The following is an 18,757-nucleotide window of genomic DNA, read 5'->3' on the forward strand; positions in this document are numbered from 1 at the left end:
ATCGCAACAGAGATGGGACATCACTTAAAGCATTAAGTATTTTGAAAATGCATATAAGATCCATCTCAGTTCTACGTCTCTCCGATGAAAACAGATTGAGAGATTGCTCTATTTCAAAACAGGAATAATTACCCCTTTGTAATCCGAGCAGCCATGCCACTTTCCTTAGAAAACTGTGTTGGACAGACTCGATATGGTCAATATGAGTCCTGTGGAATGGAGACCAAATAGGAGAAGCGTATTCTAGATGGGGTGGAGCTAGTGAGCAATAAAGAGTTTAGATTAAATTAATATTTTTGAAGTCCACCGTCACTCTATATGTACATATGTACATTTTCATTATTTATATTCACTATTTACACTATAAATTACCTAATGTTTTTCACATATATACTTTTTACATTTCATTTTAAATATATTTACATTTATTTCATTTTTTATGCTTTCTGGCATTTCCTCAAATAATTGTATTCTCTCGTACATGCGGCAGTTCTGGGACATTGCTTTTGATTTCTTTTCTAGTCATATATTTTTAGATCCTCTTTTTGCATAGTTTCTACGAAAGAACTCATTATTTTTTAGTTTATTTTGAAAAAACCTCGGAACTATTCCTTTAATATTTTTTTTTGTTTCATTAGAAATTATTAGAAAACTCCAAAATTGATGTAGTCAAGTCCATCAGAGATTTAGGAGTTGTTTTGGACTATAAACTGACATACAACGAGCATATAGATAATACAGTAAATAAATCACTGAAATTACTTGGCTTCATTAACAGAATATCCTCTGATTTTACTCATGTCCGTACAATCAAAACTCTTTATTGCTCGACTGTTCGCCCTCTTCTAGAATATGCCTCATAGAATAGTGGGCTGGTCTCCGTTCTATGTCAATCGCATAAATCACATTGAATCAGTCCAACATCGCTTGCTTCGAAAAATAGCGTGGATGCTCGGACTAGAGAGAGATAATTATTCTTACGCTGAAATAGAGTCAATGTTAAATATTTCTAGTCTACAAAAACGTAGAACTAATATTGACTCCATATATATGTTCGGCATACTAAATGGTATAATCGATGTTCCATCATTAATGGGACAAGTAAAATTCAATATTCCGACTCGTAGATTGAGAAACAATGAAGTACTGTTCATCGATCAGCATAGAACAAGCTGTGGCCTTGATTCTCTTGTCGTATTGTTAACTCGAGACAAGATCATCTGGACTTTTTTGGTTGAAGTTTACAGCGATTTAAACGAGCACTAAATAAATAGTCCAGATCTTGTCTCGATGTCCCTTATGTTTGTCAATACTTCTTTCTTTTTTAAAAAAATGTTTTAAACTATTCTTTTATTGTAATATTTAAACATTATAAATTATATACATGGACAATGTCCGTTAATAAATAAATAAATAAATTAGCAACATTGAATTTGATTCTTTGATCATTTGTCGTGATATCTAGAAATTGAATCATTTTCTTAACCTTGGTTCGTCTCCCAAATCTCAATATTATCCTCATCTCTTTGTTTTGTATTATTTGGAGCCTCTTTAGATCTCCTTCTTTACTTAAATATAAAACACTGGAGTAATAATCAACGTGGGGACCGATAATACTTGTAAATATCAGCAGAGAGGTTTTAATGTCTCATTTATTCCTTATTCTTCCTAACAGGAATACCTTCTTTTGCTAAGTTTAACTATATTATTTGATTAACATATTACAACAGAGATGAAGAACATTTAAGAGAAGGTAATATAGAAGTCTAGGCATCTACAGGGCTTTTGACCTGTCAATGGCTGGTTTAAGTGGCCACTTTACACACTGTGTAACATTAACCATTCTGCCTATATTTGAACATCTATATTCCTTCAATTCTTTCATCTGTTGATGTTTGTGAAGTTAAAGAGCTGAAACCTTTATTTATGCGGGTGAGATTCATCTAATTGAATTATTTCACCTACATACTAGACTAGGCAACGCCTGAAAATATTATTTTTTCAATTTCTATACTTCTTCATGGACCAGGTAATTTATCAACAATATTTTGAGTTTGTCCAAATTTTTGTACAAGAGCTGAAACCTTTATTTATGCGGGTGAGATTCATCCAATTGAATTATTTCTAATTGAATGTTACGCAGTGTGTAAAGTGGCCACTTAAACCAGCCAATGACAGGTCATAAGCCCTGTAGATGCCTAGACTTCCATATCACCCTCTCTTAAATGTTCTTCATCTCAGTTGTAATATGTTAATGCTAGCAGCTCCCCAGGGAGTTGAATCCAGCCCTTGTCTGCGAAAATTTGGACAAACCCAAAATATTGTTGAATCAAAAGAATATAAAATTGCTATTAAGAAATGGATAGTGGAGGTGGGTTGCGCACGGATCGATGAGTGGATCAAGCCAAATAGGTAAAATGTGTGTACTGTTTATGAAATTTGTTCTATTGGTCTATATTTATTGGTTATGTTTTTTATGATTATTTTAGTTTTTTATTTTTTATTATGTTAATGATAATTAGGTCAATTGGATTAATTACTTTTTTTTTTGTAATTTTTATGTTAACTTTGTTAAATAGCTAATCTTAGCCATGTTTCACATTTTGTAAAATGTTTCTCTCGGCATGGGACATCCCAGTGAGGGAACATTATTCCGTATAAAAAAAAGAATACAAACAATGTAAAAGTATAAATAAATAAATGTCAATCCACTTTAATTTGACCGTGCCGTTTAGATTAAGATGTTATGTGTGAAATGGGCTATTCTCTGTCAAGTATCACGCGGCTGGTTTGTTTATTTGGAAACTCTTGTAATAATGAACAGACTTTAGGATCCTGCCTATCTATGTGCTCTGCTGCTGCAAGACGTGTTGAGATGCTTATTGCGCAGCGCCCTGAGGTGGCTTTTTGCAAAAATGGCGCTATACAAATTATCCTCAATAAAAAAGTTATTACAAAACTACAATTTATTTATTTATTTATTCATATTTTTTCCATTATAAACTACAATTAATAATAAAAATAATGTGATCTCACTGGGGTTACCCGTGCCGAGGACACTTAACAATAAACATTGTTTGAGAATGTCCAAATGCTTGCAGACTAGCTGGATTTCCTCCCTAGGGAGTTATTCAAAATTAAATTTATTTCAACAGAGAGGGAAAACATTATTGGGAAGGGAATATGGAAGTCTCGGAATTTACAGGGCTTATGAACAGTTACTTTTTTTTTTTTTGTTTTTTACAATATACAAAAGAGGCAAAACAGAGTATTCTAAAAATAAATAATAATTACATACCAATGAAATACATATTAATAGTAAAAATAGGAAACAAAAAAGCTCACAAAGGCATGGCCTACTCGTGGGTATACAAGAAAATGTGAATGAATTTTTGCTCCTATAAAAAAAATGGACAGTTATAATATTTTTGTGTAACATAAGAAAGAGAAAATAAAATATTCTGTAAAAGATTATATGGTAATTTTTTTTATAGTTATTAAAAAAGGAAATAAAAAATATATTAAAAAAAATATTAAAATATTCCTTAAAGGGCAACAAAATATATCATAGAAAAAACGAGTTCATATATTTAGTTTGAATCCAGGATAGTGCGTGTATTTCAAAAGAAGGAAAATTTTGAAAGTTTGGAATCAATGAAATATTATCAGTAAAAAAAGAATTAAATATTTTTGAGCCTATAAAATACGCATGTCTCTGTGCTGGCCTCGTCTCGTTTTACAATGTGCTATTTCCAACACGCGATTCCTTCTTTGACTCGATCTATTTAAATTGCTTGTAAATAAATTTTGGTTCTTAAATATATATTTTAAACATTGAAAACAATATATTTGTCTTATGTCTAAAAGTTTAGCTTCTTGGAACAATTGGAAAGAGGGAAAAGTGCAATTTTTGTGAAGCATTATTTTTAATATAAATTTTTGAACAGTTTCTGATGGTTTAATATGGTTGTTGTAAGCTCCCCCCCATCCAATTATTCCATAGGAAAGCGAGGGCTGTACAAGTGCACTCTACGAAGAATACAGATTACCTATAACGACAGTTTTAGTGACATCGACATACTACATTGTAAATACCATATTTTTATCAGATCAGTTAAAGACATTTTAAATTTATCTCCTGCTTGACTTTTAACTTTTAATTTGACTCTTAATTTTGTTTTTCAATTTTAACTTTTTAATTCAATTCTTAATTTTAACTTTTAATTTAAACTTTTAACTTAATTTTAATTTAAACTTTTAACTTAATTTTAATTTAAACTTTTCATTTTAATTTTAACTTTTACTTTTAATTTTAATCATTTGATTTCAACTCTTAATTTATACTTACCTACATCTACTACCTGCATCGAATAATTTATTGTTAGTTGTGATTTTTTTTACAATTAAATTGAAATGTTCATGGAAGCAGAGAGAGAGGGAGGAAAGTAGAGTGGCTCTACAATGTCTTCTCCTTTTTATGAACTTTTTATGTAATATTTTTATTTTTACTTTTTTAGAATTAAATTATTTTCCCCCTCTCCTCCTGCATTCATAATAAATTAGTGTGAAATCTGTAATTGGTCTTACTTTTTAAAATTGTTCTTTTGTACCTTGTTTTATATAAAGACTGTGTGATTTCATTAATAAATAAATAAATAAATAATATACCATTTTAATCGTATCTAGCTGGGCGTAAATACTTAGTCGTTTGAACACATTGGTTAATTTATTTATTTATTTATTGTGGATAACTTATATAGCGCCATTTTCGTAATAAAATACCTCAAGGGCGCTTTACATGGTGATTCTACTGTTAAGTTAATTTAATTGAAGCTTTAAATTTGTAATTTGATTAAAATTGATTAAAATTAAATATCTTAGTTTACTAACAATTATTTCAAGATGATTGGTTCATTTAAGTTGACAGTCAATGATTACTCCCAGGTATTTTATGCAGCTTTTAGACTTCATGTTTTCGCAGTCATTACACATGTCAAGCTGACAATATTTATTATGAAACATCACATTGAGGGAAGAAGAAGGGGAAGATGATTTTGAGTTGTAAAATGGAATAAACAGTGTTTTATTACAATTTAGCGAGAGAAGATTTCGATCTAACCACTCCTTGATAATATATATATTGTTATACATATATTGGCTTTTTTAAAAGTATTATCCCAGATATCACTTTGTACAATTATTGCAGAATCATCTGCATAAGAAACTAATTTACCAGGGACAGCTATATTACAAAGATCATTAATATATATATGAAACAACAAAGGGCCAAGAACCGTTCCTTGTGGGACTCCGTGTATAACAGTTTTAGTATTACTAACATTAATTCTGATCCTGGTACATTACAGTCTATTTGCTAAGTAACACTAATTTTTTATGCCAATGAGGAACTTCAGCCCTACGGGAAATTGGATACAAAAAATATTTTCTTACGTGGGGTAAAAATTAGAGCATTAAATTGTAGAGCAAAGTTTCGTGAAAATGTACAGAAAAAATAATAAAAAATATTTTGATAAAAACGCACTACTTTAAATGACGTCACTGGTTCATGTGAATCGACCTATGATCTGAGAGCTATGGAAGATTTCCGGTATGCTTGTCGCTTCTGGACCAATGGGAAGAACTGAATGAGAATAAGCGGAAATGAACCTCTGACGTTACACGCGGAGTTATTTCAGAAATACAAAACTTTGAAAAATCGTAGCGCCGATAGTACGATATATAAAAATTAAAAAAAAATAAATTGGCTTAGTTTGACAGTCTATTAACAAATAAAAAATTTAAAAAAAAACACTGAACTTCCTCATTTGACGTAATTTACTTACTAAAACTCTATGATTTACTGTATCAAATGCTTTTTAAAGATCTAATAAAATTCTTGTCGCAATCGCAAGAGGCTAAACCAGCAGTTCACAACGGAGTTCTACTGCCAACTCAATGTATGGGAGCGCAGTATGGAATTGGAAAAATGATGATGAAAGTAGGTTGAATGCTGTCGAAATGCGATCCCTCAGGCGAATGTGTGGTAGAACTATGTATGATAGGCGCACAAATGTCGAGATCCGCGAAGTGTGTAAGGCTGAGACACGCATTATTGACAGAATCAAGAAAGGGGTGCTGCATTGGTTTGGACATGTAGAGCGAATGGACAGCGAAAGAACGACTAAAAGGATCTACGATGCAAATGTTGATGGATGCAGAAAACGAGTAAGACCGAGAAAGACATGGCACGATCGAGTCCATCAAATACTTGAAGATGGACATGTCAAAAGTAGGAATAATCGGCGTGCGTGCATGAGAAGATGTATGAATGAAGAGGAAGCGAGGTCTGTATGCCAAGATAGAGTATTATAAATTAGGTCTAAATCCAAACTGGTTATTTGACAAAAGATAATTAGTATCCAAAAAAATCCTAATTCTTTTTTTAATACATTTTTCTAGGATTTTTGCTAATTGTAAAATCAATGTTATTGACATATTACAACAGAGATGAAGAACATTTAAGAGAAGGTAATATAGAAGTCTAGGCATCTACAGGGCTTATGACCTGTCAATGGCTGGTTTAAGTGGCCACTTTACACACTGCGTAACATTCACCATTCTGCCTATATTTGAACATCTATATTCCTTCAATTCTTTCATCTGTTGATGTTTGTGAAGTTAAAGAGCTGAAACCTTCATTTATGCGGGTGAGATTCATCTAATTGAATTATTTCACCTACATACTAGACTAGGCAACGCCTGAAAATATTATTTTTTCAATTTCTATACTTCTTCATCGACCAGGTAATTTATCAACAATATTTTTAGTTTTTCCAAATTTTTGTAGACAAGGACTGGATTCAACTCCCTGGGGAGCTGTTTATATTAACATATTACAACAGAGATGAATAACATTTAAGAGAAGGTAATATAGAAGTCTACTACTAGTCAGGATGCCTAGAGGGGATGGGAAAGGATGGCATCTAGATGCGTAGACTTCTATATTACCTTCTCTTAAATGTTCTTCATCTCTGTTGTAATATGTTAATATAAACAGCTCCCCAGGCAGTTGAATCCAGTCCTTGTCTACAAAAATTTGGACAAACTCAAAATATTGTCAATGTTATTGGTCTATAATTATCAGTTTTACGTGCAGAGCCTGATTTATGAATTGGTACTACAATCGAAATTTTAAATTTATCAGGAAATACGCCCTTTCCTCAAACAACCCGAAGGGCTTTTTAAAGATTATTTTAATGATTGATTTTTGAGCAGATTCGAGAGGTTTTAATATTGATTTACTGGTGCCTCCTCATCCTATTACGCCATAAGTTATAATTGAGTTACATAAAATATAATATAGTTGTTTGGGTTTAATTAGGGATAAGATATTTCGTATCGACTTGAAGATATATGAGTCTATTGTTTTAAAATATTGTCTGGTACATTGTAAATAAGTTCTGTTTTTGAGAAATCTCATGAAATAAAACCCGAAGATTTTGTACCTATAGTCCTTAAAATATAGCTTGATTAGATTGACAGCTGTCAAACTAATTTTATTAGTTATGGGAAATTACTGATCACTGATCGAATCGATTGTATCAGTTGTTTCATGCAATCATGAATCTCTGTTTCTCTTTCTTTATCAGAGGCATCCAATAAGAGTATTGTTATGTCCTGGATCCCTAGCCATTGTGGTATTCCCGGGAACGAAAAAGTGGACGCGTTAGCAAAGGAGGCGGTTCTGCCTATAGTAATTTACTACCACTAGGTGATCTCCTTGTTATGACGAAGGAGAAGCAACTTCGCACATGCAAGAGTATATATAGTTGGATAATTTATATAGCGCCATTTTTGTGAAAATCACCTCAAGGGCGCTGTACAATTAATAAATATCCCAGTACGTCTTGCAGCTACAGAGAGCATGGACGGTTGGGATTCTAGTTCCTCGTTTTCAATTAAGATCAATAAAAAATTATAACAGATAGGAGCTAGATTACAGGACGTCTTGCAGCTACAGAGCGCATAGACAGTTAGAAATTTAGCCCCCATTTACACATTTTAAAAATTGACAAATAAATTTAGTGTATTAATGATACTAAAAAAAAATATAAATAATATGAATAATAAAAAGGAGTATGATTACAACACGTCTTGCAGCTACTAAGCGCATAGACGATTGGAATTCTAGACCCCATTTATAAAATTTAGGTATTTTTAAGTTGGTATATGAAAGCTAGATAACCAATCATCGTGCAGCTACAAAGCGCATGGACGAGTGGAATTCTAGCAAAGTTAGAATGATATCAATAAATTTATAAAAAATAAAGCATAGTAGTAAGTTTGTCAAGTGTTCATGCCAAGAACTAAGCAATAAAAACTAAATAAATAAAGCACTATATTGGGTAGCCTCCTCCCGAGCCAAGGGTAAACATCTTTTCAAACTGAAACCAAATATATCAGAAAAGCCTTGGTTTTCCAAAGTGATTCTGAACAAGTTTGAAACATCCTCCATATGCAGAATGCGCATTGGGCACTGCTGCAATGGTTCTCACCTGTTCAGAATCAGCTAGATGAGGAAGATTTAAACCATATTATTTTTGGATGCCCCATAAATGATTGTTATCCTGATTTCCTATCCGACCTCTCTGATATTAATATCCCATTTCCTATTCATATTCTAACTCCCCTGTCCCCACCCAATAAACGTGTATTTAAAATTTTATGTAAATATCTAGTTGTAAATGGTGTAAAGTTGTAAATATGTTTTATTATTATATGTATATATTATATTAAATACTAACATACTAACTTGTACATATTATATTACTAATACATATGTATATATGTAAAAAACAAAAATACTCGACACTGGCCAGAACACCCAAATTGAGAGTGAAAAGGCCATGAAAAAAACAAAAAAGAAGAATCTCTGTTTCCGAAAATTGACATAAAAAACACAAAAACAAGCCTATTATAGTGTGTTTAACAGAATTATTCACCAAAAATTAGACATTTATAATTTTTTCTTGAACAACATCAAATAAATAATTTTTTTATTCGATCATCAAACAAATGATCAATTTGTCCATCTCTAATGTTCTTGCAAAATGATGTAACCTTGTAAGAACGTCGTTAATAATAAGGTTTATTTTAGTATTAAAGCTGATTTAATATATTAATATTGATTTATGTTTCAAGCGTTGTATTAAAAAAATAAATTAGCACGCCAGATACAAATGATTTTTCGTGTGTCAATATAAATAACTCCTTTGGCGTTACTACAAAGTTATGTCGTCACTTTTTCTAACAACTGTCATTCTAATCATGTTACATTTTAAGGACTATACTTTTTAAAACGGGGAAAATTATATTTTAGTGCAAAATTCCAAAATCTAGGGATTTTTTTTTTTTTTTCAACATCTGGCAGCCCCGAACCTAAATGTCAAAGTCGGAACCGATTTCAACCGGTTTCTTATGTAATTAAAGATCAATCTTTCAAACAATGTCTCGTAAAAGGGATTATTCTTTTATCGCATACGTGTTGATGAACGAATTAGTAAAAAAGTTGATTCCAAAAATCATTCTCACGGGCGTCGAGTGCCCGCGAATCGAACCACGAATGTCACTGTCACGGTGACGTTTGGACGCATTTCTTTTGTTTTGATTTTGACAGCAGGTTTTTTGAATATGGAAAGTGTTCGCCACACACGGGATTCAATGTAACATTAGTGTCGTGTTTGGCGAAAATAAAATAAGATCATTGTTAATATCATTATCGAATAAATAGATAGGCAGTTGAGTAATTAAGTTAAATTTAAGAAAATACGAAAATAAGTACCTAACTCAGTTTTATTCGAACATTAAAAGTACTTACACAATATAATTTACAGTTTTAAGTGTATTTATGATTCCTAGCTAAGCGAAATAGTTTATATGAAAAAAGAATGAAAATTTCAAAGGATTTGTTGCCCGTCAAGGCTCACTACTTTTTCTTTTTTGCTGGTAAGAACATTTTTAACTACTACTACTACCATCACGCCATTTCTCCGTAGGGGTAGGCAGAGAATGGACCGCCACGCACGTCTATCCTGGCATACATTCCTAGCTTCTTCCACATTAATGCATCTTGTCACACATGCCCTTCGGTTCTGCCCGCTTTTGACATGACCAGACAGAGATTTTGGTTTATCTGATCGTGCCACGTCTTCCTCGGTCGTCCTCGTCTCACGTTGCCGTTCATTTTCGCAATATATACTGGTTTACCCATTCTTTCGTCGTCCATTCGTTCTACGTGACCGAACCATCTCAGAGACCCTTTCTTAATCTTATTTATTTATTTCTGCACCGCAACCGGCCAGGAGGCCCAATTACAGTGGTGAATTACATCACAGAACACCCAGGCTTGAGAAAACTCACATTTAAATTTTTGTGTTCTCACCTGGAATCGAACCCGAAACCTTCCGTATGTGAGTCAAGCGTCTTGACCACTACATCACGGAGGCCGCCAATTCTACTTGACTCAGATTTACAATCTCGCCTGATTTCATCATTCCTAACCCTGTCATACATTAATTTCCCACACATTCGTCTAAGAGATGGCATTTCAACCGCGTTCATCCTTCCTTTCTCTTCCAGTTCCATGCATAAGTGTTGTAATATTTTTAATCCATCAAATAATTACAATATTTCGAGTTTGTACAAATGTTTAAAGACAAAATACTGGATTTTACCCCAGGGAGTCATTGAGATTAAAAAAATACAACAGGTAAGGAGAACATTTTAGATAAGAGACTATGCAATTCTAGGCATTTACAGGGCTTATGACCTGTCATTGGCTGGTTTAAGTGGCCACTTACCACATAGTTTGCGTTATTCACATTTGTGTTGCCTAGTATGTGAAATAATTCGATCAGAAGAATCTCTTCGCGACAATGAAGGTTTCAGCTCTTTGACCTCACAGAAATCAACAGATGGAATAATTTGCGTGTTCGAATATAGGCAAAATGGTCAACGTTACACAGTGTGTAAAGTGGCCACTCAAATGGGCTGTGGTCCCGTGGCTAGTGTTGCGGACTCGCGGATCAGAGGTCCGGGGCTCGAACCCCACTCTACCCCAACTTGATTTTCATTTTCTAATAGTGAGTTATTTACAACTCGTTGTAAATGGCCCCAAAAATCAAAATGTTTGGGAAAATGATAAGAATGCAAATATTTTCTTTTCTCCTTTAAAAAACAGCCAATGACAAGTCATAAGCCCTGCAAATGCCTAGACTTCCACATCCCCTTCTCAAAAATGTATTTCCTTTCTGTTGCTCTCTCCAGCCTGTCTACCAACGTTTGGACATACTCAAAGAAATGTTCATTAAACTACCTGGTAAAGAAGTATGAATTGTTTTCATGCGTTGCCTAGTATGAATTAGTTCAGCCGGATGAATCTTTTCACAACAATAAAGGTTTCAGCTCTTTTACTTCACAAAAGTCAACAGATGGAGTTGAAGAAATTTGGATGTTTGAACTTAGGCAGAATGGTGAATGTTACATGACTGATCGAAAGATCTGTAAAAGCCTAGACTTCCATATTGCCATCTCAAAAATGTCTTCACTCTCTGTTGCAATAATTTCAGATCTTAATTTTTTCATTTCATTTATTTATTCATATATATGTACATAAAAAATAAAATATCTTAATTCATACATATAGAAATAATTAGGTAAAATGAGGTACATATATAAAAAAACACATTAGCATACATAATATCCAAAGAATAATATGTTAAAAAAGTGAGAGAATCTTGTAACGAAAAACTCCCTCAGAGACGTGAAGAATGTCAATGTCCAAAGTGATATTGTTCAACATAGAGATAGCCCTTCCAACAGGTCCTGTATATTGGAATGTGAAACAGTCGTGTTGACGCTGTCTAAGGTAATTATCAGGAGCACAAAAGCTGATGCTCCGCATAATTTCAGGGTTGTCCATAATACCGCGCAACAATCGAAAGAAGTGCGTTGTTAAATACACATTCCTTCTAGTCTTCAAACTGCTGTAACCGAGCATACCCTGGAGGAACTCGGTGGGATGAAGCCGTGGATAATATCCGCACTCCCTCGTGTAGAGAAACCGAATGAATGAAAATATGAATGTTTACAAACAGCATTTGTTTTTCATGGATCCCAATCAGATTCTTTCATTAAATTTCTTAATTTTTACTAGATTTTGGGTAATACTAAAAAAATATTAACTGACATTCGATACATTTTTGACAATCGCAATCTTAAATAAAGTGCACCCCTGGTGTTAGAAGAGCAGAATTTTACATTTGCAAAAAGAATTCTGTATTTAAAAATATTCATATTATGTTTTGGAATTTAAACATTAAAAAGTACATAAATACCTACATAAATTCAATATTTAAATATTATTAATTTTTAGATTTGGAATTCAATCATAAACAAGTACCTAGGTACCTACTTATCAATGAAAAGTATTTTTTTTTAATCCTGACTGTTTTTGCACGCTTTCACGACACAATCAGGCATATTTATTTAAATTTCTTTTGGTTTCGAATTAAATGTCAAGCTCGCGTCAAAACCCGGCTGGCGGTTAAAGAATGACTAAATTCGCGTTGGACATGAGTTGAGTGTCATAATTTTAGAGGGCTCAGGGTAAAACGTGGTCTGACATTTATTCATTAACACGTATTTCCGTATTTTCTCCATGGTTATGGGACAAAAGCAGTGATTTTGCTCGATTTTGATTTGAGCGCGACGAGGATTCTTAGCCAATCATATGAGGAAATAAATCGAAAAACGAACCCTTATGGCGAATATATAAATATGTAAAAAATAAGCCATGGATAATATCCGCACTCCCTCATGTAGAGAGAGCCTCTCCACCATAAGAGAGTACTTCAACTCACACGGTCCCCAAATCATCGAGCCACTCTCGAGTCTACTTCGGACCAACGAGTTATAAAGAATTCTCAGTACTCGTGTACTACCAAAAACCCTGGCAGTACGCAAGACGAATCCTAACATCTTCAATGAACTACTACAAACTGTTTTGATTAGTTAGTTAATGAGGGAGTGATGCAGATCTAGGCTGGGAGGGGGAGATTCAGCAAAATGTAAACTCTCGCCTTCCACATAGTAGCTTGGAGGGGGAGAACCATTCACGGGGATCCGTCACAATGGATCTTCACGGGTCGCAGTGACGTCAGTAGCTTGAATAGCACTGACGGGGGTCAGATTTTGACAGGATTTGACCCGTAGATTCATTTTCCTCTATACAAATGACGTGAATGGGTGTGGAGCTGGTTGGTCAGCATTGTCAGCCTCTAGATACATTATCCTCTCAAAGGCCACGTCAAATTTTAGACCACTCGATTAAAAATTACTGTCTCAGAACAATAGTCAGCGCTTAAAATCTTCGTGGGTTATCCGTGGCCCTGTTAAATGTCCTGTCGGATATACAGATCTGGTGGCTTCCAAAAATAATTTCGAGGCTTTTAAAAAGTTAATTCATTAATTAATTAATCTAAGAATAAAATAATGTCATTTCATAGAACCAAACAACCAATTTCCTTCGAGTACCTATTAGAAAACTCCAAAATTGATGTAGTCAAGTCCATCAGAGATTTAGGAGTTGTTTTGGACTATAAACTGACATACAACGAGCATATAGATAATACAGTCAATAAATCACTGAAATTACTTGGCTTCATTAACAGAATATCCTCTGATTTTACTAATGTCCGTACAATCAAAACTCTTTATTGCTCAACTGTTCGCCCTCCTCTTGAATATGCCTCCTAGAATAGTGGGCTGGTCTCCATTCTATGTCAATCGCATAAATCACATTGAATCAGTCCAACATCGCTCGCTTCGAAAAATAGCGTGGATGCTCGGACTAGAGAGAGATAATTATTCTTACGCTGAAATAGAGTCAATGTTAAATATTTCTAGTCTACAAAAACGTAGAACTAATATTGACTCCATATATATGTTCGGCATACTAAATGGTATAATCGATGTTCCATCATTACTGGGACAAGTCAAATTCAATATTCCGACTCGTAGATTGAGAAACAATGAAGTACTGTTCATCGATCAGCATAGAACAAGCTATGGCCTTGATTCTCTTGTCGTATTGTTAACTCGAGACAAGATCATCTGGACTTGTTTGGTTTAAGTTTACGAGGATTTAAACGAGCACTAAATAAATAGTCCAGATCTTGTCTCGATGTCCCTTATGTTTGTCAATGTTTCTTTCTTTTTTCTTTAAATGTTTTAAACTATTATTTTATTGTAATATTTAAACCTTATAAATTGTATACATGGACAATGTCCGTTAATAAATAAATAAATAAATAAATAAGAGGAAGGAGTAAAATTTAGCCTGTCTGCAAACATTTGGACGTATTCAAGAATTTGTCGTCTATTGCAGCTTTGGGCCCTTTGCTGCCGCAGATGAACGTGTTTGGACGACAACTGGGCGTGTCTCCAGAGGTGATGGGCGCCGTCACTGCTGTCCTCCCCGTCCTGTGGGCCTTGGCGAAGCCCGCCGTGGGCTTCCTCGTGGACCTCTTCCAGGTAACTGCAGTAGAAAATAAACAAAGTTACAGCGAGATCGGCGAAGACGAACGTGCTCAGCGTGGTCGTACGAGATTAGCACGCCGCACGTTGTCTTCTGTCGTCCAACGGGATACTTCGTAGACGCCAGGGGCGAATCGTCCAAATAAGTGATCATGCACAGCCTAGCATTTTATTTGACTTTTGACCAAAATGATTTATCTTTAGAGCATATGTTTTATCTAACAATTTATGGGAAAACAAATAAAATAATTAACATATTACAACAGAGATGAAGAACATTTAAGAGAAGGTAATATAGAAGTCTAGGCATCTACAGGGCTTATGACCAGTCATTGGCTGATTTAAGTGGCCACTTTACACTCTGTGTAACATTTTTTGAACATCTATATTCCTTCAATTTTTTAATCTGTTGATGTTTGTGAAGTTAAAGAGCTAAAACCTTTATTTATGCGGGTGAGATTCATCTAATTGAATTATTTCACCTACACACTAGACTAGGCAACGCCTGAAAAGTTATATTTTCGTGGACCAGGTGGATTTATCAACAATATTTTGAGTTTGTCCAAATTTTTGTAGACACGGACTGGATTCAACTCCCTGAGGAGCTGTTTATATTAACATATTACAACAGAGATAAAGAACATTTAAGAGAAGGTAATATGACAGTAATATAACAGATGAAAGAATTGAAGAAATATAGATGTTCAAATATGGGCAGAATGGTGAATGTTGCACAGTGTGTAAAGTGGCCACTTAAACCAGCCATTGACAGGTCATAAGCCCTGTAGGTACCTAGACTTCTATATTACCTTCTCTTAAATGTTCTTCATCTCTGTTGTAATATGTTAATTTAAACAGCTCCCCAGGGAGTTGAATCCAGTCCTTGTCTACAAAAATTTGGACAAACTCAAAATATTGTTAGTAAAATAATTGTTCAACAATGTTTGAGCATGTCCAAATGCTTGCAGACTGGCTGGATTTCTTACCTAGGGAGTAATTCATATTTAAATTTATTGCAACAGAGAGGGAAAACATTTTTGAGAAGGCAATATGAAGGTCTAGGCATTTAAAGGGCTTATGACCTGTCATTGGCTGGTTTAAGTGGTCACTTTACACACTGTGTAACATTCACCATTTTGCCCATGTTTAAACTTCTACTAAAAATAATAAAATACAAACAATAAATGTTTCTGCTCCTTTACTTCACAAAAGTCAACAGAGGGAAGAGTTGAGGAAATGTGGATGTTCAAACATGGGCAGAATGGTGAATGTTACACAGCGTGTAAAGTGGCCACGTAAACCAGCCAATGACAGGTCATAAGCCCTGTAAATGCCAGACTTCTATATTCCCTTCTCCAAAATGCTTTTCCCCTCTGTTGAAATAAATTCAAATACGAACAACTCCTTAGGGAGGAAATCCAGCCAGTCTGCAAGCATTTGGACATAATCAAACATTGTTATTAAAAATTGTTTTATTTTCACAGAACCACAGAAAAAATAGCTTTTTATATCTTGTTTATGATGAAATGCCAAAATTAAAAATTATTGATATTCAAATATTGAATTTGAGTAGGTACCTAGGTACTTGTTTATGGTTGAGTTCCGAAACATAAAATAATATTAAAAAAAAAAAAATATTTTAATTTTTCATATATTTTCTTGTATTTAAAAAATAAATTTATATATTATTATTTGTATAAACTAATTTTTATCTGTTATTCATTGTTTTTATAAATGTAAATAATATTATTAAGTCAGTATAAATATAATCTTCACCAACAAGCTACAAAAAGTGGCTTGGTGGGATTTTAGTTTTAGTAAAAATATAACAAGTGAAATTTTTTTAAATTGTGAAAATGTATAATTATGCTATTAAATAAAAAAAAAATTAAAAAATTAATTTTAAATTTAGAATTATTTTTGCAAATGTCAAACTCGGCTTTTCTCACTAACAGGAGTGAACTTTATTTATTTTATTTCATTTTATTTTATTTTATTAGGGAATTCAACAGTTCTACATACATATTTTTAGTAAACAAACAGATATAGTGTATAAACTCAGAACCAATAACAGATTTCCACATACTATACAAAGTTAGTAAAGAAAATATATATTACATATCAAATAAACACATACAATTTATACATATAAAAATGTTATTTTCAAGTACTCAATAATCAAAGATTTTTTAAATATTAATTTTAAGAACATTAAGTTACTGTAAATTGGGCGGGATAAGGACAAACATGCTTGAAGAGACGATAAGGAGGGGAGGGGAGATGTACATATTTATTATTATAATGTCTACTAAGTTACATAATACATTTTTGGTGTAAATTTTAAATCTGACAGAGTGATGTTTGTATAATCTATATTTTTAAATTTTGTATTGTACATTGAAAAAGTCCTACGAAAAAAAGCATTTTTAACATACGATGTTTTACTTATTGGTACACGAAACAGGTGGTACCGTCTACAAATCCTGGCTGGCACATGTATTGTTATTAAACCGAGCAGCTCTGTACAGTCAACCATTCCTGTCACAATTTTGTAAAGCAGTAGTTGGTCCGCACACACTCTGCGGTATTGTAGAGAAATGATTCCACGGAAGGTGGAGGCAGTGAGAGTAGATACATAAGAAATACCGGTTTTGTATTTATGAATGCGATTTTCAAAAATGTGTCGAATGACCGTTGATATTATTTTAGTATCACCAAAAATCCAGTGAAAATAAATAAATGTGAAGAGATTGTGGAGAATTTATGGAAAGAATCTGATTGGGATCCATAAAAAGTTAATGTTGTTTGTAAACATTCAAAAACAAACTTTTTTTAAACACTTAAAACCACATCATTTCCATAGAATTAAGAATAGTCCAGCGTAGAATTATATTTGAAGAGTTTGGACTGTGACTGACACTTAATCCATCTAACACGGAACAGCTGTGGATTGCTTCAGCCAGACGACAGAATTTGATCCAGGATACGGCACTTCCCGATGTGAGGAGTACCGCTTTACCCACCGTCAAACTACTGGGAGTCATCCTTAATTCTGACCTTTCTCTTGACGCTCAAATTGGTAGATCGACAAGTTCACGCTTCTACCAGCTGAGACAGATTAAATGCATACGCAAAAATTTGCCAGTTGAAGCCGCCCGTCAATTAATAAATGCGTTTGTAGCGTCTAGAGTCGATTATTGTAATGGTGTCTACCAATGAACAAAATGACTCGCCTACAATCTGTATTGAATGCCGCAGCGAGACTTATTTTCGGAATCTCTAAATTCAGTCATATCACTCCACTACTTCGGGAATTGCACTGGCTACGTTTTCCAGGGAGGGTGGAATACAAACTCTGTCAAGTGTATAAGTCACTGCGCAACTCTGCTCCGGAATATCTAAGGGAACTCTGCGTTCCAGATGAACTAGCTGACAGGCGTCTCACGCTTAGATCAGCTACATCTACGTCGAAAGGAAAAGTAATTATACCGCTACGCAAACAGCGCACTAAATTCGGCGAACGCGCATTTGCGGTCGCAGGCCCTAGGGCATGGAATGCTCTCCCAGCGGAAATTGTAAGATTGAAGTGATCCTTCGGAAAAAACTTAAAACCCCCTTGTTCTCTAAATCATTTGAATAAATTCTTAGCACGTGGTGGAAAGTAATATGAAAAAGTACATTATTTTCCTTAAATTAAATTTATACCTTTATATAATCACTTTGTAAAGCGCCCTCGAGGTATTATATTACGAAAATGGCGCTATATAAGTTATCCATAATAATAATAATTATTATTATGTGTCCGAAAATCCCCCCACCATGCCCCAATTTCGCCGCGCGCATTCGTGATGTCGTCGCGTAATGTTGCACGATGGGTAAAAAAAGCAATTTGTTAATTTCTCTAAAATTGTATTGTGCACGCGGAAATATTGATTGACACAACAGAATAGATAAGTCAAGGGTCATTTAATAAGATTAATTGAATCAATGATCTTTGCACTTAAAATATAAAACAAATATTATTTTACATAAAACGGATATTTTTATATCACGTTAAAAAATATTTGATGATTTAAAGATAATGTCAGTCAAATGTTCACCACAGAGTTGTTTAATCCGAGGTCCAATTTTCATTAGTTCTCTCATTAGATGAGCTAAGTAG

At 33.7% G+C, this 18,757-nt stretch overlaps 1 protein-coding gene across 1 annotated transcript in view; it reads left to right on the forward strand.

The window, feature by feature from the left end:
• The first annotated feature begins 9,421 nt into the window (after window positions 1–9,421).
• Window positions 9,422–18,757, forward strand: part of LOC148271167 (major facilitator superfamily domain-containing protein 6-like) — a 34,136-nt gene continuing 24,800 nt past the window's right edge. The window contains exons 1-2 of the mRNA XM_088241754.1: window positions 9,422–10,005; window positions 14,447–14,592. Of these exons, the coding sequence (XP_088097880.1) occupies window positions 9,948–10,005; window positions 14,447–14,592 (204 nt within the window). The 5' untranslated portion in view covers window positions 9,422–9,947. The remainder of the gene's footprint in view (window positions 10,006–14,446; window positions 14,593–18,757) is intronic.

This window comes from Micrasema longulum, unplaced genomic scaffold (genome assembly GCF_059751315.1).
Source record: "Micrasema longulum isolate JH-2025_06_02 unplaced genomic scaffold, ASM5975131v1 h1tg003052l, whole genome shotgun sequence".
NCBI lineage: Eukaryota > Metazoa > Arthropoda > Insecta > Trichoptera > Brachycentridae > Micrasema > Micrasema longulum.